The following is a 22,199-nucleotide window of genomic DNA, read 5'->3' as shown; positions in this document are numbered from 1 at the left end:
TTATTGAGACAAAAGTTATGTTAGCACAAGAAACTCACAAGCTGAGAATTAATTCACATGTTAAAAATAAAACAAAATGGCAGTGTTCATTATTCAGGGAAAGTGTGCTCATATTTTAATGCAAGGTGTTTGAATGTGATAGAGTTCGAAATTCATAAAGAGGAATGCCACACTAATGTATTTGTCTGTTTTTTAGTTATTTTCTGTATATAATAAAACTTTAAATCAACTAGTTACTAGTATATGTAACAGAATTTTTTCAAAGGAGACGTACAACAGTAGTATATTTTAAAACATAATTTTACTTTATTTTTTGAACACCTTTACATTATTTATCTCAAAAATACCAATGACCTTAATAAATTATAAGTACAATTCCAATCCGAATTATACCTTTCATTAAAACTTATTGTGCAATGGTATTTCCCACAGATTCAAATGCTTGGTGAAAACAGCGTGCAATAATCTTATTACTGACACAACTGTCCGTCATTGTGGCATCGTTTAAATAGTTCGAGTTATAAAACTTTCAGTCCGGTGTTCAGTTGTGTGATATTTAATTCAACTTAGCTTAAGTCTCTTTTCCCATACCAATAGATATGATATTTAATAATAGTACTTCCTAGAGGATTTAACTGGAAGAGAAGCACCTGGAACACCAGCCTTGCCTGGAACACCAACGATGCCTGGAGCACCTGGTTTGCCTGGGGCACCTGGGTAGCCATCTTTACCTGGTTTGCCTGGGGCGCCTGGGTAGCCTGTCTCACCCTTTGGTCCTGGGTAACCTGGTTTGCCGTCCTTGCCTGGGGCACCGACTTTGCCTGGGTAACCGACTGGACCAACTGGGCCTTGTTTGCCTGGCTTGCCTGGGTAGCCATCCTTGCCGTTAAGACCTGGGAGGCCTGGTTCGCCCTTTGGTCCTGGGTAGCCTGCTTTGCCTGGGAGGCCTGGGAGACCATCCTTACCCGGCTTGCCTGGGTAGCCAGGGGCACCAACTGGTCCTTTTGGGCCTGGGGCACCAACCTTACCTGGGTATCCGACTGGACCGACTGGACCAGGTTTGCCAGGGAGACCGACTGGACCAATTGGACCTTTAGCACCTGGGGCACCGTTAAGTCCTGGCTTGCCTGGGAGACCATCGAAACCTCTGTCGCCCTTTTTGCCTGGAGCGCCTGGGTAGCCATCCTTGCCTGGGAGGCCTGGAGCACCCTTCTTGCCTGGAGCGCCTGGGTAGCCATCCTTACCTGGGAGGCCTGGCAGACCATCTTTGCCTGGTTTTCCTGGATAACCAACTGGACCAACTGGACCAACTGGACCGACGGGACCAACCTTTCCTGGCTTGCCTGGCAGACCATCATAACCTGGTTTGCCGTCTTTGCCTGGTTTTCCTGGAAGACCATCGTATCCTGGTTTGCCATCTTTGCCTGGGAGGCCTGGGGCGCCAACTGGACCGATTTTACCTGGTTTTCCTGGAAGACCATCGTATCCTGGTTTGCCATCTTTGCCTGGAAGGCCTGGGTAGCCATCCTTACCCTTAAGACCTGGTTTTCCTGGAAGGCCATCATAGCCTGGCTTTCCATCTTTGCCTGGAAGGCCTGGGTAGCCATCCTTGCCTTTTGGTCCAACAGGGCCGACTGGGCCAACTGGTCCTGGATAACCATCTTTACCATTCTTGCCTGGAAGGCCATCATATCCTGGCTTGCCTGGTTTGCCAACTGGTCCAACTGGACCGACCTTACCTGGGAGACCATCATAACCTGGTTTACCATCTTTGCCTGGGAGACCATTGAGACCTGGTTTGCCAGCTGGACCAATAGGTCCAACGGGACCAACTTTACCTGGGAGACCGTCGTAGCCTGGTTTGCCTGGAAGTCCGTTAAGACCTTTCTTGCCTGGGGCACCTGGGTAGCCGTCCTTGCCTGGGGCACCTGGGAGACCAGGCTCACCTTTAGGTCCTGGGTATCCTGGCTTGCCGTCCTTGCCTGGGAGACCGTCATAACCTGGTTTACCATCTTTGCCTGGGAGACCGTCATAGCCTGGTTTGCCGTCTTTGCCTGGAAGACCAGGGTAACCATCCTTGCCTGGTTTGCCTGGAGCACCTGGGAATCCTTTGTCGCCCTTTGGTCCAGGATAGCCTGGTTTGCCGTCTTTGCCTGGAAGACCATCATAGCCTGGTTTGCCATCCTTGCCGGGGAATCCGACTGGACCAACTTTGCCCACTGGACCTGGGAAGCCGTCCTTACCTGGTTTACCTGGGAAACCAGCTGGACCCTTGGGACCTGGTTTGCCTGGGAGTCCAGGTAAACCGTCTTTACCTGGGAGACCTGGGTAGCCGTCTTTGCCTGGCTTACCTGGAGCACCTGGGTAACCATCCTTGCCTGGGGCACCGATTTTACCGGCAGGGCCTGGTTTGCCTGGAAGACCATCGTAGCCTGGTTTGCCTGCTTTGCCTGGAGCTCCTGGGAAGCCTATAATAAGTGATGGATATAGTTGAACTACTTGGACCAGTTTTGAGGCGCGTGTTGGTTAGTTTCAGGCAAATAGTATCCTTTTAATATAATGAGCTTAACATAACTTCTATTCATTAAGTTTATAGGACTAATAAGAAACTTTCTATTTAAATTTTAATATAATATTTTTCACAACTGCATCAATTTTACGGAGTTACAGCTGAAGTGCATTCTTACCAGTATCTCCCTTTTTGCCAGGGGCACCTGGAAGACCGTCATAGCCGGGTTTACCGTCCTTGCCCTGGGGACCTGGATAGCCAGCTTTGCCTGGGGCACCTGGATAACCATCCTTGCCTGGGGCACCTGGAAGACCGTCTTTGCCTGGAGCGCCTGGATAGCCGTCCTTACCTGGACGTCCTTTTAAAAGAAAGCATACACATAATGATAATGTTTTCAAAGAGTATGTAATACGCCACAACACCGGTGACCGCTACCTTGAATACCTTGTTGTTTGTAAGGTATCGAGTCTCAAGTAATTAAATCATTGGCACTTTTAAAGGAAGAATAACATTATAAGTCAATGCATATAAATGATTTAATGATCAAAAAATGAGTAAGATAAACAGATTTGAGATCAACTGTCGCACAATAAACTCGATAAAATACGTAAGCAAGTTAAGGAGGAGTAAATGATAAAAGGCACTCAACACAAAAATAATTAAAACAATGAGGGACACAGTATTTTGCTACGGGAGTGGGGCACAAGGAAAAGAATTTCGCGGCAGAGATTCTTGCACGTACCAGCAATGCCAATTCCTTTCCCTCCGGGTGGACCTGGAGGGCCTGGTGGACCTGGTGGACCTACACATTTCCTGCTGTAACAAGCAAGCTCGCCGCTCTGATCTGAAGTATAAGAACACGTTGGTGATTTATTTCATAGCGTCTTTTTGCAGCACGATATATTTGCAGCATGTCGCTAAACTTAATCAAATCGATGAATAGAATGAAACACAGATAAAAGGTATTAAGATACTGAACACATATTTAAATCTTGAAGATTATTTGGAAGTTTTTAATTACAACTTTCCGTTCTGTCTGCGATTCTATCACATTGCAGTTGTTATTCAGTACAATATATAGTTTTTGTCCTGCGGCATATCTGGACTTGTGTCTACTTAAGTTCACGGTTTCATTATCTATATGGAGTCACGTGTCTACCAAAAGATGTATGGACTTGGACATACCAAATTGACACACGATTCCTTTAAATCCATAGGCGCAGCGGCAGGAGAAAGAGTCTGGGCCGTTAACGATGCACTTGCCTCCGTTAAGACATGGGTTTGGGTTGCATACATCGGAGTAATAAGCTTAAAGAAAACATAAATAATTGATTTTAGATTTGAGATAACGAATTCTCATCTGCATTACATTTCTTATGTCCAGATAAAAGCTAATCAAAATATAGTGTTGGTGGTTATTTATTTAGTGATATAAAAAGTAAATATTGTCACGAAATAACGTGGAGCTCTCTCTTCGTACTCGTAGATGAAGGGATTTCAAAGATAACAACTTACCAGGGACATATATTGACATTGCTAGTACACCATAACAATGTGTGAAATAAGAGGGTAAACAGCCCATTTAGAAAGACACATGTATCTAATAACCTAATACAATTCAATTTCTGAATAGGACTAACCTGCAGATGCAGCAGCAACAAGAGTGGCGAAAACTAGCCACGCGTGCATTTTCCCTGCAAAAGAAAAGAGATATGAAATTTGAGAGTATAGTAAACAAACGTGAAAAATCATTATTCTAAGTCACAGGGTATATATTGTCAGGAGCGGTGTGAAGCTGCTCGGGCGGTGTCAAATAGATCCAACTACACTGTGCCTACTGTAGCGTTGGGTGATTATTCAATGTACAATGATTTCTTTCAACCTTTGGCAGTCAAATATTATGTCTTTGTGCGCCTTAACGTGCCGAAAAGTAATTAAAAGTGTTTTAAATGACACCTGCGCCTCTTGATTGACATGTAAATTGCGTTTTTGTCTTCTGTGAAGTGAATCAGCGTTCCCCCATACGGTGCGTTCTTAAATGCGAATAAAAACTTAAATTTGTCATTAGAAATGCATCAATTTATCTCTATATTGACTAAATGGATTTCTGTCGACACGAAAAAGCACAATATTTGTGACTGTTTTCCAAATTATTTTCAGGTCAAATCTGCTTAAATGCCTCTAAATGACAAGCAGTTTCGAGACTTGAACAAAAAGTCATAATCGAATGTCAAAAACATATTTAACTATAAACAATTCAAGAAAAAAAGAAACAAAAAATGTCGGTAATGCGAAAAATGCGTGAGATTTTCTTCGAGATCAGGCTGATGACTATTAGCGTTTTTCTCTCTGTATGTATAACAGGTCACTATGCCTTAATACGTTCGTTTGTAAAAGGCATATTACCTGCAAAAATTAAGCTTTTTTATAGGTAAACGCGTTTTAAAGCACCTTCTAAGAATGTTTGTGGCAAATGCTTGTGATTATAAGCTCACTACGACTTAAAGGGATAATATCTCTTCGTTTTGGTCAAAAAATGAATTTTTCTGGAGTAAACAACTATTTTCCCATACTTACCAATGGTTAATGAATCCATTTTTACATTCAAAGTTGGTCCCTGGTTTTTTTCTAAAAAGTTTGGTTTTTTGTTAAAATCTCTTAAGAGATTATAACAGAGTACAACCATCAACGGAGGTCACGTGATCTGAAGACGAGCTCAGATATCAGAATAATAGCTATAACTGCCGTTTCTGTGGTAAAACACAATATATATTATATTTCTATGAGTTGTTCACAATGTTTTTATTGTGAAATATAGATATCATACGAAGAGTTATTATCCCTTTAACTCTAAAAAAAATCTGCACATAATTTGATAAAAAACACTATAAGACGAAGTCCGATCATGGTCATCTTATGCATCTTAATGGAATTTGAAATGATAATGGTTATCACTGCCGTTGTCTAGTCTGGTTTATCTTAGCTAATGATTTGTAAACATATAATTTAAACAAAATGCTACGATTCTATTAAACTGCCATAACGAGCCTGTCGCTTGAAGGAGGGTCATGACCTTTCAGTGTGGTATGATGCCAATTATCTTCTAAGTACACAAGTGACATCTCTATTGTTAAAAAATATATTTCAGATCGAGCTTTGTCTCGTTTGCTCTTTACGATCACTCATTATGATATCACACAGCAATAAAAAACATTAACAAGTCTATCAGTCCTTCAAAGGTCTACTTAAGATAGCAGAGATAACGAAGACAAAGCATTCGACATTTTAATCGCTTCAAGTGGAAAGACAAATCAGCGGATTAGTGAGGATGTCATGCACCAAATTATTAACTTCATCACGTTATATTTTTTATGCGTAGACACCGTCTATGAAAACACGCGAAAATGATAACAGGTAGACCTTTGATCGCTCTGGCTGGTGCTACATCTCCCTTGCGTGTTAACGCTCGCTAATGAAATGCAATACATCATCATTTACTCGAAAATCCAGAAATACGCCCGATTTTATCTTTCGGCTGGGTCGTACTGTGCGCGCCTTTGAACTGATCTCGATATTTTAGACAAAACGAATGCTGAGAATTTTGAGTAATTTGCCTCACGTAAATTCATGTTTTAAAATGCTCTAACAAACACCAATCTTTTGTAAATGTTGTTGATCATCAAATGTTTTTCAAACGTGTTTCTGAAGCGTGATTCACGTTTTATAGGGTACGCGCGTACTAATTTGCAATTTAAAACTTTACATATGAACAGTATGAAATTTAGAGAACGTTTTTAAAAGCCCTGTGTGGTACGGGTTATTTTCATGCACGTCAAATTTCATCGACAGTTAATCAATGAGAAGTGTTCTGTTCGATGTCACTTTGAAAGAAAAAAAATGAAGGCCGATAATCTTTATATAAATGTTGCAAAAAAATCTAATGTTGAATCTCATCTAAAGTGCATTGAATACACACACACCTTTTCAATGCTTAATGTGCATGCCCACCGCGACGTCGGCGCCAAGATTTACAATAAACAGTAAGAACAGAACGTTAGACACGAAAACTACTCGGCCACTACAAAATAGCGCTATTCTTTTGCTCTTTAGTCAGAAGTGAAAGGAGTGAATACAGCTTTATCTCTGCCAACAGTCACTGTAATGTAATTTATAAAAGAAGCACGCATTTCAATAAAAAAGTCAAATATATGGTAATAAAGGTAAAACATTAAAAATATGATGTCAGGCCGAAAGCAATTTTAGGGTAATACAAAAAGCTATTTGCAATAAAATACTACTTGCAGCACGGCAACATTTTGCCCTTTTTATTTTCATTACTTTTAGCTCTTATTTTCGCAAAAATGTGTTTTTGTACTTTTTTTCAAAAGTCCCGGCGGATTTGTACTGTAGCTTGTTTTCATTGTATATAAAACAAGTAAGTTCAAACTTTACTTCAATATCGTCGCAGGATTATACAAAGATGAATTATCAAATTCCTCTAGCGTTTGATGTTTTGATGATTTGAAAAGAGGCTACAGAAAATGACACAGTATTCTGTAAATGGTTCAAACCGCGGAAATTTATCAAATTCAAACAATACGAAACCAGTTGTTTAACGACTGTAAAATGCTCTGAGGGCAGTGTGTTCAATGCGATATAAATATAATGTGTGTTACAAACCTAGTTGAATACAAGCCTGAGTTTCAGAATGCAGTGCTGTGATTCCAATAACATCTATTCTCCTACTCCGAAAACAGTTACCCATCACCGGGTGTTTATAGAAATGACAAAAAAAGGAAAGTACCTGATTCAAATTTCAGATTATCTACTGTATTAGCAGATAGCCCAGAACACTTAGTGCAGAACAAAGAAGAAAAATTTTAGGAGAAAGTGCTGGGCTATTAATCAAGCGCAAACGAAACGGACTTGACCACTCAAAGAAAGTAACGGGGGCGCTTCAATTGTTTCAGCAGACAAATGGCATTAAGTCTTCCTCCTCAAATGACAAGTACCACTATTAGCTACCACTAATAATACTACTCTAGCTCCACAGTTAGGTCTGTACATACCTTTTTGAGAACGTCCAATCCAAGCAAAGTGGTACGGTGTCTGTCTTGTCCTAGAAAAACCAGCTCTTTTATACCATGAGACCCGAAGTGGGCGGTGCTTCGTGTTACTATTAGTCCCACTGTTCCGAGGTGCTTGAGTCGGTCAATTTTGACGAGTCACATTTGACGGCGGTACTCAATAATGGCAAATAAGTGACACCTCCCGTGCACGTATTCATTTTAGGTTTTTAGAGCCCCTCATACGTAAAGAAAGTAAAGAGAGTTAAAGATGTCATTCCCCGAAGTTGGATTGTCGTTTTGCGTGCTCCCAACAGAGATTCACTGTACCCTATGATAAGTGCTGTGGCGAACAGGGTCAATTCGCCCAGGTGTGGTTTTCATTATTTTAATTAAATGAATATGTTAATGAATTATAAATAAGATCTCTCAATTTAAAAATCAGACAGTAATCGCAGTGGTCAAGCCATCTTTCTTAGTAATGGCATTTCACAGTTTTAGGCCTAATGGTTACCTGACCGTAGCAGTAACTATCTTTAGACAAAATTATTATTTCAATATTAAAATACATATCCATTAGATTAATATTAAAACGTCATTCTTTAAAGGATGGTCTGATCATTACTATTAGCGGCCAAATAACTTCTTTAAAAGTTTCTGGGTGAAACAGGTTTTTCATTGTCTTTTGTGTAAACCGTTTGTAAAAAGACTAAACTTGTTTTTCCTTTTGTAACAAATTTGATGAATGATTGAAACGTCATATTTCATTGGTAAAACAAATAAAGTTTCTTCGAGTGATCTTTTTTTTCACCATAAAATGACACTGATAATCAAATTTTATTGCACTGATGACACGTTAATAGGCTCCTACTCATCACCATGTGATGGATTTGTTATCATTGGCTTAAGGGGTTTCACAGTGAATGCGCGCCAAAATTGTAAGAAAGTGTGTGTGTGTGTGTGTGTGGGGGGGGGGGGGGGGGTCACAGACTGTCTTTTCCACTCTTTTATTGGTGTTTCAATTTGCAAACATTTTGGGGGAGAGGAATACGTAAAACGGCACTCTTTGATGTTTCCAACTCACTTTACAGTGATATTCCAGAGAATAAAGCTGGACGTGCACAGGTTGAAACACCATGAAAACCCCCTGGATCCCAACGTCAATCTAGAGTCCAGTTTAAATATACTTCATTGTTATTCATACCCCATCATCAGCAGGCGACTATTCATATGAAGATCCCCATGTTTTTTGAAAATGTGCTACTTAGAATAGCAATCAGTACGCTGCCGAAAAACAATACCCGTATTCATATATGCGGACATGTACAATTTGCCAACTAGTTTTGCCAACTAGTTTTCAAACATTCTTTACTCTTATCACAGAATGAGTGGCACAGCGCTGAGAGGATTTCCACGTTTGTACATGTAGCAAATCATTTTTGTTTCCAATGTGTGCCGACTCATAATGACAAACTTTTTGTACACCCGTGCGATCGTTTACCCGACAGTAAGACAAACATCAAACCCGTTTATTGGTATGACTTTGCACCCATGTTTGATTGTTTCTCCTCAGATGTGATAAACACATGTAAGAAGACGATATATAGGCGCAGAGGGCAAAAAACTAGTTTAAGACGATATATCTCATGCCAGGTACAGTTCCACTTTTCTTGCTCATCGCAGACCGCATCTCATCAAAATCTGAGAGACAGTGAGATGTAAGTATTCATCTACCTCAGCAGTAAAGAAGAGATAGATTTGAAGAAATCCGTCCAGGGGCTATATTTGATAGTTTTATTAGTTTGGTAAAATCTAAGTTCCAGAATTCACGTTTGATATTTTTGATATTTTATTTCGTTTATATATGTTTTTTTTTTCTTTTTCAGTTGCATGTTGCAAGACGACTGGGGCCAATAAGGACGACTTGCGTAGCATGCAGACGCACAGGAGACGCGTACAAACGGCTAAAACCCGTTCTCCCGGTGAGTTACCCTTTCCTTTACATGAGTTCTAGTGTTAATCGAATTCCACTGGAGAAAAAGGTTGCTTTTACTAACTCCAGACCAAAGGGAATATTCACGTCAGGTCTGAGGCACACCTGCTCAGTTAATAATAAGGGCAGGTAGTCTAAACCTCAGCCAGTGTGAACAGCGGACCCACTCAGCTCACCACGCACTGTTGCATGCTGCACGTTAATCCCCCGGTAGTGTCGGTGCCGTTGTATTGAAGGCTGGCAGCCGCCGTAAAATGACACACTCCCTGTTTAATTAACGTATGTCTAGTGGTCATAATTAGACACAGAACATTTATCTGTTCTAAACAGAATGAACGTAGCCAGCGCCATTAAGTTTCGACGCTGTGTGTTCAACGTTCCGAGATAGTTACGCTATCACATATATGGGAACTTTTACAATCGGGCTGTTTCGGAATGTTACTATGAGGTGACAAAAAAAAACTACAATTTTTAGTATGATACGTAGGGCATAGGACAAAAAAAAATCCCGGTTTTATCTCGCTATCTTATTTTCTTTTTCTTTTCTTTATTTATCTTTTTTTTTTTTTGGGGGGGGGATTAACTTTATTGCATAATGGTAAGATCAAACGTGTTCACCATCGTGCTGTTGAAGCTATTGGAAATACGCCGTTCTTTATTCATTCAATTAAGAAACCGTTACTTCTTCAAACACAGGCTTGCAAAGAGAAGTGTCAACCGTGCTTCAGACAAGTCTAAGACAGACTCGATATGTCGCCCGTGAAGACACGCGCCCATCTCATTGCGCTATGCTAATTTATCATAGAATGCATAATGCTCGGCAACATGGAAGTCAGTTTTTGCAGGGGCAAGCGCAAGTTTAGGACGCTTTATGCATTTAGATAAAAGATAACGATTTCATTGTTCTTCTTACAGTATGTACAGAATGTATTGCAGAAACGTTAAGCTGATCATAGAGTGTGGTTGAATACAATACAATATAAAAACGCACTTATAATACTCTACGCGTATATTATACTACTCATGCAGAGAAAACGAAGCTCTATCGTTCAGTTTTTATCTAAGATGTGTGTTTTCACCCCACCCATGTCAGCCATACTTTCACTGCCTCTATTAAGTCCATGGGCAGACCCTGGAACTCTCAGGTCCCTTTTTTCTGAAGCGATGGAATTCTTGAATGAAAAATGGGTTCAACGCATTTCTACGTAGAGTCATTATTCAAGCGTCTATACCCCGTGTACCCCTGTGTGACCCGTTATGCCAGGCTCTGCCCCATGCTCGAGATTGTAGGCCATTAATACCAGAATCTGCGCCCCGTGCTCTAGACTGAATGTAGGCCATCATCCTAGAGCACATTCAGAACAGATGATCTGCGGACTAACTGATCCGCCGACTAAATATGGCCGACCCCACTTTAAAATCTATGCCGCTAATTCCCGATGGTCTGTATCGCGTGCTTTACAGTTTCGGTCATATTACCCTAGTCTCTATGCTCTTCTGTGTGGGTCATTATCTTAGAGTTTTCCTCTTGAACATTTGTGTGGGTGGATTTCCCATACAAGTGTAGTACGTGCCCCGCGTTTGTAGCTATTCACTATTCTGTGCGGCTTATTATCCCAGAGCCTATCCCGTACACATTAGTGTGGGTCATTAGGGGAGACCGGGGCTAGTTGGACCCCGGGGTAAGTTGGCCCCCCATCAATTTATGACAAAGTAACTATGGGGTAAAAGAATTAATCACATCATTTCGTAAAGTGACCGTATCCAATAGTGCTGAGAAACCGTCGGCAGTGAGTTCAAATAAAATAATTTAGCATTTTAAAGTAAATTTATTAAAGAAACTTGATGGGTGGGGGCAACTTACCTCGGGGTCCAACTAGCCCCGGTCTTCCCGATCCCAGAGTTCGTACTCCTGAACTGATTGTACATCAGGATTGATTCACTTACAGAGAAAACACAGCACTGTTCATGTATCACTACAATCAGAAAAAAATTTGTCTTATTCAAAGGACCTCCTACTTTTCCACCTACCCCCACCCCTCTTACATGCACCAAAACAAATTGTGGATTAAGTCCGTCCCCCTCTTCAACAGAGTGGAAAAATCGCTGTAAGATCCACAGCTATCAGGAGTGTTTCACGTTGCTTAAAACTGGATTGTTTTGTCAGAAACATTTTAGCATATGGAGTGTTTCTTTTGAAAATTTGTTTCCTCTTTCTCTCTTTTTCGATTATATGATAATATTTATTTATTTATTTATTTATTTATTTATTTATTAATTCCTTGAAATCCTGAAATGGCCAGTTCTAAATGTCCCCTCTCACTTTTCTTCAATAGAGGCCTGTTGTCGCTGGATCTTGGATTCATCTCAGGATGGAATAACAACGCAGACTACCGCGTTCAAGTTCCCATTTAATTCCTGTTCACACTTTAAAAGAAATGTAATTTCGTCACGGAACGTGTACTCTTACAGCTCTCTTCTCTTGGCCTGTGCGGCGTTTGGGTTACAGCACCATGCACATTGTCAATTCCATCATACTTATTTCCTTAGTAATTCAATTTTGTAATTTTTGCTTGTGGTTGCACCTAACCTAAGTAATGGTTTTTAAGACTAGATTAAATTTATATACTGAGAAGTGCTATTCAGACACATAGAAAGTCATAAGAGGAAACGTTGTCCTGAATATATTGACTCTATTCATGACACAATCGAAATTTAAAATCATGGAGTGGGTCTTGCAGATAGCAAGATAGCCCCATGTAGCTTGTCGCCATTCCCTTTGCTCCCGAATTTGATTTATAAATGCACGCGCGTCGATGCTGAGAAAAAAAGAAAAAAGTAAATTGTCTTCTACTTCTACCCCCCCCCCCTCCTTTCTTTAGGAAAGCCCTTGTCCACAAGTGAGCAGCCTCCCCCCCCCCCTCCCCCGAACACCTTGAGAAAACTCGAAGGAACTGTGTGGGAGATTTTCTGTTGCATCTGGGAAAGCTGCTTCCAACATTTGATTTGTGTTTTAGAATAGGTGATCTAAAACCCACTTCTGACAAAATGGTAAAAATGAAAGATGTCAGGAATGAAGTGTCACTTTTACTTTGTTTTTGCGTTTCTTTTGACGATGACTTCGAAGTTTGTGTCAAAATCAACTGATCGCCAGCACGCTTTCTATAGATTAGACGAAGGTGTTTTGCGGAATCGGTATGCATAAATAGCATCATGTGGCCTACCCCTTGCAATGAATTATCGTTTGTTGACGATGACAGTCAGAATTTCAAAGTGTTTGGGTATCTTTATATGTTCAAGTGAAGTAAAATATAGACTATTTGTATTGAGTTGTAGTCAGTTCCGAGTTGAGTGTACTTTAATGGAAGTCGTCACGCGCTGTGGGGTGATTTTTGAGGCATGCAATAGGTCGTGATTCCAACAAAGTGGGACATATCTGACCCAATCTTACCCATCCCTGCATACCTTCTTATACGCGTTTTAGGAAGCAGTTGAAATAAGCGTCTTTTCCCCAACTGCCATGGCAATGATCACGACTAAAAGATTCCTTGACCTTGTTGAGTTGAGGGCAATTGGATGAGCCGTGGGGATGGATGCACCGGCCTATGTTGACAGGAAATTTGACCTATCGGGATGACAATAAATGAATGTATGTGTCAAACTATCGCTTGGGATCACATGTCACTAACAATGCTATCAATATGTCATCTGTTTCAAGTCGAGGGCATGGCAGTGCTTAGAGTTTATAATCTCAATTTCTCCCCCGTGAATTGTTGAACTAGAACTTATTTTATTTCTCGTATTTGTTATTGGTTTATCTTATCTTTCTACGACAAGAATATACTCCGACAAGAATATACTCCCCCTATTCATAATATGCGATGATATGCTGCTTGGAAATACAGTGAGTCTATTTCCGTGCACTCATCCTGATGCTGTCGAAGACATAGAAATAGATATGTTTAAAATATATGTTAATTTTGAGTTTAATCTATGGAGTAATAGTCGTTAAGTATTAGAGGACAAGTGGACCCGAAGGGCATTTGTTCATTGTATTTGCTTCTCAAAATCCCATTCACTGTCTCTCAAATTAATTATCTATTTTATTGGTTATATATATTTTATCTACATTTTTACTATATGTTTATAACTTATTGTGTTGTTATTTTTTAGCGTTTTTCTGATTTTTATCATATTGTGTCCCTGTATGAAAGGCTTGGTTACAGTGAACGGCCATGATTGACATGAGTAGTGGGACGGGAAAATCTTAGAAGATGTCCTTTGTTTTACTTGTGCGTTGAAGGCGAGTTGTCGTACGAGATATGGCTGCCAAGAGGACTAAGGTTTCAAACATGCGCTCCATTATTCAAATAAGCCCACGATTCGTTCTCGTATCTTTAGGTGAGAAACATTTCCAAAAGATTCAAATTTAGCCAAAATAAACCATAGATTACCCCCCCCTTGCATGTACGTGATTTGATTTTTATTTATTTTGGTAGTAGCCCCCTTTCATAACAACACAATAAATGTTTCCACAGCCGGTGAAATGTACATGTTAATTCATTCCTCATTGACTTTGGTGTTGAAAAAACATATAAACAATTACAATGCATTCATTTTATAAAGATAATTTATTATTACGTATAGTTTGTTCATATTTCATGCCCTTGTCCATTTTACTTGATGAGAAGGTTTCTTCATTGAAGATATAATTCTGGCTAGGGGTGATTTCAGTGTGATAAAGAAAAGGTTCCCTTAACTCGAATCGTATATTTGAAATGATATAGTTTTGTCCCAAAAATTAATTATGGTGATTTTCCCGTATCCCTGTTTCTTTTATCTCTAGCTAATAAAAACAGTTAGATATTTAAAAGTTCTACTGAATAAGAGCTGCTGACGTAGAGGGTGGATACGAAATGAATAAAAAAACTGCTTATATCTTCATGTATTTAATATGATCTTCATATATTAACAAAATGTTGTCATGATGTAAACAAATAATACTACACAGCAGTCCTATTCCTCAGAGTTTAATAGTAACCCTTCCTAGAGAAGACTGGGATAGAAGCGCCTGGAGCGCCTGGGGCACCTGGAGCACCTGGAGCACCTGGAGCGCCAACAGAGCCAGAGGCACCTGGGGCACCATCGTTGCCTGGAGCACCTGGGGCACCGGTGAGACCGGTCTTACCCTTTGGTCCTGGGGCACCTGGGAAGCCATCTTTACCTGGGGCACCAGCTGGGCCGCGGAAACCGGCTGGTCCGGCTGGACCATCCTTACCTGGGGCACCTGGGAGACCGTCCTTGCCTGGGAAACCTGGGAAGCCGGCGTCACCCTTTGGACCTGGGGCACCTGGGGCACCTGTAGCACCTGGACGACCAGCCTTTCCGTCCTTGCCTCTGGCACCTGGGGCACCTGGAGCACCTTGGAGACCGACGGCACCGGTCTTACCTCTGGCACCAGTAGCGCCAGTGGCGCCGTGTCTGCCAGTGGCACCGGCTGGGCCGGCTGGACCAGCTTTTCCTGTGGCACCATCCTTACCATTAAGGCCATCAAGGCCGTCGAATCCTTTATCACCCTTGGCGCCTGGGGCACCTGCGAAACCATCTCTGCCTGGGGCACCAGTAGCTCCCTTTCTTCCTGGGGCACCTGGGAAACCAGCCTTACCTGCGGCACCGTCGAGACCGTTCTTTCCGCTTCTGCCTGTGAAACCAACTGGGCCGACTGGACCGACTGGACCAACAGCACCATCTTTACCTGGAGCACCTGGGGCACCATCAAAACCTGGCTTGCCGTCCTTGCCTGGGCGACCTGGGAAACCATCCTTGCCTGCGGCACCAGCAGCTCCTTTAGCTCCTGGGAAACCGACTGGGCCAACTGGGCCGGTTTTGCCTGGAAGGCCGTTGAAACCTGGTTTTCCGTCTTTGCCTGGGGCACCTGGGAATCCATCCTTACCCTTGGCACCTGGAGCTCCTGGGGCACCATTGAAGCCTGGCTTGCCGTCTTTGCCTGGAGCACCGGTGAAGCCGGTGGCACCGGTTCTGCCAACTGGGCCAACTGGACCTACTGGGCCTGGGAAACCTGGCTTGCCATCCTTGCCTGGGCGACCTGAGAAACCATCCTTGCCTGGGGCACCAGCTGGACCAGCTGGACCCTTAGCACCTGGAGCACCATTGAAACCTGGCTTGCCATCAGCGCCTGGAAGGCCGTTAAGGCCATCCTTACCTGGCTTGCCAGCTGGGCCAGCAGCTCCATCTTTGCCTGGAGCACCAGCGAAACCTGGTTTGCCTGGAGCGCCATTAAGACCCTTCTTGCCATCGGCACCTGGGGCACCGTTTCTGCCTGGAGCACCGGTGAAACCAGTGTCACCCTTAGCACCTGGGGCACCTGGGAAGCCATCCTTGCCTGGGCGTCCAGCAGCACCTGGCTTGCCATCTTTGCCTGGGCGTCCAGCAAATCCTGGTTTACCATCAGCACCTGGGGCGCCATTGAGACCATCCTTGCCATTAGCACCTGGAGCACCTGTGAAGCCAGTATCACCTTTTGGTCCTTGGAATCCTGAGAGGCCATCTTTGCCTGGAGCACCATTGAAACCATTCTTGCCATCCTTTCCTGGGGCACCAACTGGACCGACAGCGCCAACGGCACCAGCAGCGCCATTCTTGCCTGGAAGACCTGGGAAGCCAGCGCTGCCTTTAGCGCCTGTGCGTCCGGTGAAACCTGGCTTGCCGTCTTTGCCTGGGAAGCCTGGGAAGCCATCTTTGCCTGGCTTGCCTGGGGCACCTGGGAAGCCATCTTTGCCTGGAGCACCAGCTGGACCAGCGGCACCGGTCTTTCCTGGGGCACCATTGAAACCTGCTTTTCCGTCTTTGCCTGGAGCACCGGTGAAACCTGTAAAAAAGCAAGACAAACATTTTTCAATTCGTACATATTAATAAAAACCTTAAAATGAGTAGAAAGAAAATGAACTATGATTTCGATTGACGTCTACCGAAATTATCGCGCAAATAAAGCTGTATGAAAAATATATTTACCAGTATCTCCCTTGGCGCCTGGGGCTCCTGGAAGACCGTCGAAACCTGGTTTACCATTCTTGCCTGGGGCACCGGCAAAACCGTCCTTGCCTGGGCGGCCAGGGAAGCCATCCTTGCCTGGAGCACCTGCGGCACCATCCCTACCTGGGGCACCTGGTAAACCATCCTTGCCTGGTCTTCCTATTGAACACAAATGCAATGTGTAACCATATATCGCCAGCTGGTCATATACGTTGAATGTAAAACAATACCCAATTTGGTTCCGATAGATAACCAACTTGTCAACAAAAAATAATAAAATTATTTTGAGATTCCTTTTTACAGATTGTCAACATACCTGCAAAACTGGCACCTGGGGCACCAGCTGGACCTTGGGCGCCTGGGGCACCAGCTGGACCAGCGCAGGCTCTGGTGAAGCAAGCAAGATCACCAGAAGCATCTAAAATGAAAACAGATTACGTATAAGAAAGAGTAAGTGCATCCGAATTACCATACTCATGTTTCGTCAGTTTATTAAGTTCTTGTCGAAAAAAACTGAGGCTGTTTGATTAATAAAGCTGTTTTGTTCAAAACAGCTGCGACCTACTCAAATTGCAGAGATAAAAAAGGAATATTGTCCAATATTTTAGTTGATCAAAATATCGTTCGGATCAATTTTCAGTAAATCATTAAAGTTTGATTAGCACAAATATAATACACTGAATCAAATTCTTAGACGTGGGTGAAAAAACATGGAATATCTTGTATACTTAGTATCGTTAATTGTAAGTTCATTACATTATGTATGGAGTTGACCGGGACATTTCCATGGCCGCTACAACTGGACCCGCCTGTACTTACCAAATTGACAGACAATGCCGCTGAATCCTGGAGCGCATCTACATGTGAAGCCATAAATTCCGCTGTTAATACAAGCACCACCGTTCAAACATGGGTTGGGTGAGCAAGAGTAAAAAGCGAGGTTTAAGGCATAGCCTGAAAGAAAGTAAGTATATGCAATACAGGTCACTATTCTCAATGATAACAATAACAATGTACTTGTACAGAGATCGTTTTGCATAATGCTATGTATACTTGGTACTAGCCGTGTTTTTTTTTTTCTTTTTTTACAATAAGAACATGTTTTGTTCATAAGATAGACCTGGTGCCTTTAGATTTTATGATATAAATATATTTTATTTAAGCTTTAAAAAGCGTTGCATGACTTGACATGGCATTCTTTCTAAGTCGTCTTTTTCCTCCATCAGTGTCATTCCACATTTCCAAAACCCTCGCCACTCTTTTTGTTTGAATCGTAAATTACGGTAAAAGAAAAAAGACACTTACTGCCAGCCACAAGAGTGGCAAAAATTAGCCACGAATGCATCTTGTCTGAAAGAGCAAAAACTTAAAAATAATAGGGTATTATGAGATTAAAACTATTGCACTAAGTGGTGACATTAAGAAATTGTATTTTCATTGATACATTTGTACTACGCATTTATTAAAGCCAAGGTATCATATTCATATTCATATTCATTTGAGGGGAATTCTTGGCAGTCTGTGTCGAAAAAAGCGGAAACTCTTGAATGGTAAAATCTCCATAGTATTAACTATATAAGAGAGAAAAGTTAAATATATTCATGTAAATGATATATAAAACATGTCATCGTTTTACAAGAATTCAATTACCCGGTTAAAAAAGAATAAAGGTGAAATTGTGCCATTCATTTGAAATATATTTCCACTGCACGATTTCAAGTCTAATGGCTTTTTAAAATGCAAGGCATTTCAATCAAAATGATTGATAGGTTTGAATCAGCAAGTAAGAATAAAAGGAATATTGTTTAACCAGATAGAATAAAGTGTAAGTACAATAAACACATGTCATTGATCAGAAGGCGATGTCAAAGCTCACGAACAAATAGCTATTGTGCCTTAATTGATAGCACCATGCACTGTGTCGTGGCTGGAGTGCTCAGAGATGAAAGGTTAGCAAATGTGACCTTCAAATCATGCCGCCGGAACGACATTGCGAACCCTATTACGTCATGCTGAAAATCGGACAGAATGCTGTAAAGTAAATCCTGACGGTGCTATAATTTCTGCTTACAGATTTCAAGTTTGATTGATTGGGGCAAATGATTAAATCAAATTATGGTTTATTAAATCAACTTCACATCGATGGAAAAGTACATGTATATCGTTTTTTTTTACTAGACGATTTGTGTCAAAGATGCAACCGACATTTCTGAACTGCTAATGAATAATTTATTCCTTTCTCCAAACTAGGAAGTAAAAAACTTGTAAGAGGCGTTCTCTACTTCATTTCAGTTAAAGTGAAGTTTTAAAGTCCGCTTGTTTTGATACTGACTATCAAGACATTAAATCGAGCATCTGAAAACGGTCACTACGATAATTATGGCACCTAAAAACATCTAAAGTGAATAGATATCCTAAAGTAATCATAATTTCGAATAAGATCACCATCAAGGCTATAGTAGTAGTAGTAAAGATTCCAAATTATGTGTTTTAAGTCGAAATAACAAGTGTACGTTATTTTGTCTTTTCAGGGAGACCTAAGGCGGAAATACGCTTCAATTCTGTTGTTAAACTATTTTCTCGAAAACAAGACCATTGTCGTCTGCTCAGTTTAGGAGGTATGTCGATGTAATTTGTCATCGGCGCGCCTATTGCGGTAGTGAAACAATAGCTTCCATTATGCGTTGATGGGACGAAAAACGGCGTGTCCAATCAGAGCCTCCCTTATATGAACGCTAATGGTTTTCTGTCACGTGAGGGTACCATAACCAAATCTCGCGGACACTAGTTGCTTGTTTGCAATCTATGTACTTGACCTGTCTATTACCGTCTCAAGTCAATAAACAACCCATGACGAAAAAGAGGAGGGGGGGGGGATAGACCTTTGTTTAAATAAAAGAATTGTATGATTCTGACTAGCTGTAATTTTGCGTGCTCTCAAACTGACAGCAAAAGAGAAAGCTAAACATTTTAAAAGATCTCTGACATATCCTGGAAATGAGAAATATACGGATACAGACCTTAATTGCTTTAGAAAGAAAAATGCGAGATTAGGTTGTAATAATTTACTGGCATTTGATTCTTATTTTCAGTGGTAATTTTATTGCATGTTTATATGATAAACCGTTTATCGCAGATGATTTTTCCGCTCGATTCAAATTGATTATCTGTATGTATTTATCATTAGTTTTTTAATCAATGTCGGTCACGTTTGATTAAAGGAGGCAATTTGGAAGTAAACCGCACATTAAAATGACATAACTTGTCTAAGGGATTGTGGCACGCGTGATCTGAATGATTAACTCCGTTTACTAAATAAGACAAAAGGCGTCTGTGACCATCAGTGATAAACAGACGATAAACGCACCAATGCCAAGCAACTCTAATTTTAAAAATGCATGTCTAGCGTTCATCGCGTGTGGATAAGAAGTTTCCCTTCAATTGGAAAATAATGACTCTTTACCAACTTGTCAATTACATGAGGCCGTTAGGGGATTTTACGATAAGCTACTGCTCCCTGTAAGGAGATATCTAACTAGTTTTAGTTTACAAACTTAAAATAGTCATAGTTTAGACATGATTAAATTTGTTTTATGGTCTTTCCCAGATTACGTTATGTAAAAAAATCGCAGGAGACATTAAATAGTCCTAAGATTGGGGTTCCTAGTTTAGAGCCAAAATGGGTATCCGATGTATGATACTTACTGTTACGTGGAAGAAGAATGAGCCCGTAACCCTTAACCAACAACTGATTAGTAATTTCCCGAAGCTGAAAAGCTGATACTCATCGTGATAATGAAAAACTTTCCTCAAAAGTTCAGAAAATATTCGTACATTTTCAGCAAGTTAAGTGCAATATTGCTAGGTTGTTATTTTGGATGCAATGACGCTCTCTTGGTAACATCTAATAAGCACGTGTTAAAGCTGCTTATTAGGCATTTTAAAAGCCAGGTTCGATCAGTAAGAAAAGCTTTATATTCCAGTCTGTGAAAGAAGAACGAACTATTTCAAAGGTAAAAATTGTATTTTTGAGATAAAAATGTTTACTTTTTTACTTAGATTTGTCATTTACCAATTTCACTTTCAGAGTGCCAGCGATGAGTACCATTTGCAGAAAAGTGATTGGATAATCTACAAAGTGCTTTTGTCCTTCCATCTTAGGGCATTAAATCCCAGTTGGCCCACCGTTGGATATTTAAAAACAGACGCCAGGTACCTTTGAATACATATATACACCAGCAGAAATTTTAAATGAAGCGCAGCCTGTGATACACCACCAATAAACCATGCCATTCATTAAATAAGCACCCTTCTCTCAGTCGGTATCAGCAAGCGTGCGTCCCCAATACTGGTCAAGCAGGCACGTACCTTAAGAGATCTTCCTTACGGCTCCAATGTCAAGGAAGGTCCAGGAGTCTGTCTCAGCTTCCCATCCCAGCTGCCTATTTATACCACGAGGCCTTTGCGAGGTTACACTTGGGGTCTTTCGATACTCGAGCTCCCAGAGACCCGAATTTTCTTACCTAAACCCCCTCATACTGTCCTTTTTTCACGTTTTGTTTGCAAGTGAGGGTTTATCTGGGGGTCATCGTGCCGGTTGCATAACGGCAACCGTAGAACAGCTTATAACGTGCCGGGGTCAATCTTTGAACAGTCTTTTGTGTTTGGCAAAAGCAAAGGCCATCTTTAAGTGCATTTAACATGCGGTCTCCTGATTAAACATAGAAACAGTCGCGTTAATGAATCGTTTCCTCTGAATGCCTTTATTGATGTATGTTTCTTAATTGAAAATAGTTGAATATTGCTGGCGTTATATTTATCAGACTGCTGTTGTTGCAAATATTGTGGAATTTTTATCGTCAGGAGTTGCTTGAAGCCCCTATCTTTAAAAATGGCATAAACCTATTTCGCAGTGGTTAGACATAACTTATATCTCCCTCAAATTGGCACAAATCGACTTAATTTGCCCCTAGTGCCGAGGAACACACGCGTTGTCTGTGCAAAACGACAAAAATGCCTTGCAAACAAATTAACAACTTTGCATTTTACCACATCCTTACATGTGTAAGTGCATTATACTCGAAAAACTCTTTTTTTATATAACAAAGTACTGTTCTAAAAGAGTTTCATGAGTATTAATATATTCCATGAATATACTCAGCTTTTAATATTGAAACGTTTTAACCAAAGCATAAAGCGTTTGTGTCGTTATTTCATTATATAGAATGCCTTTTCCTTGATTGTGTCTGTAAAATGCTACAGAAACATTAGGTTCCATTGTAACTGGAAATCTAAAGGTATTTGATCTAAACCACGTCTAAACAAGTAAATCTAATGGTAGGTAAAACAGTTGTAATCAGTGATTTGTTTTTCTAATAACTAAATTGCGTTAGCAAGTTGAAATAGTTGAAACACTTGCATGGGTAGTGCTGACAGTGAAAAATTAGTAGAAGATATCACATAATATGATAGTTGAGAGGAAGGCGATATAGACGTGCCATTGTTATGACACTTTATAACAAAATGTTTAAATTTCTTATGCAAAATGACCAGATGCAATTTAAGACAGCAAGAATAG

General features: G+C 41.0%; 2 protein-coding genes across 2 annotated transcripts; both read right to left on the bottom strand.

The window, feature by feature from the left end:
- Positions 1–282: 282 nt before the first annotated feature.
- Positions 283–7,859, bottom strand: LOC106181002 (uncharacterized). Its single transcript, XM_013565237.2, has 6 exons — positions 7,579–7,859; positions 4,150–4,203; positions 3,695–3,817; positions 3,252–3,353; positions 2,688–2,867; positions 283–2,468 (listed from the first exon to the last, which is right to left on the bottom strand). Exons 2-6 carry the CDS (start codon positions 4,196–4,198, stop codon positions 607–609), a joined length of 2,316 nt encoding a protein of 771 aa, XP_013420691.2. The 5' UTR covers positions 4,199–4,203; positions 7,579–7,859; the 3' UTR covers positions 283–606.
- A 6,321-nt stretch (positions 7,860–14,180) lies between these two features.
- On the bottom strand, positions 14,181–21,145 carry LOC106181001 (uncharacterized). Its single transcript, XM_013565236.2, has 6 exons — positions 20,990–21,145; positions 17,927–17,971; positions 17,441–17,575; positions 16,938–17,039; positions 16,601–16,780; positions 14,181–16,457 (listed from the first exon to the last, which is right to left on the bottom strand). Exons 2-6 carry the CDS (start codon positions 17,964–17,966, stop codon positions 14,599–14,601), a joined length of 2,316 nt encoding a protein of 771 aa, XP_013420690.2. The 5' UTR covers positions 17,967–17,971; positions 20,990–21,145; the 3' UTR covers positions 14,181–14,598.
- Positions 21,146–22,199: the final 1,054 nt, after the last annotated feature.

The sequence above is a fragment of the Lingula anatina genome, chromosome 7 (assembly GCF_051362555.1).
Source record: "Lingula anatina isolate TDL-2025a chromosome 7, LinAna3.0, whole genome shotgun sequence".
Taxonomy (NCBI): Eukaryota; Metazoa; Brachiopoda; class Lingulata; order Lingulida; family Lingulidae; genus Lingula; species Lingula anatina.
This window is presented reverse-complemented; position numbering and strand designations above follow the sequence as displayed.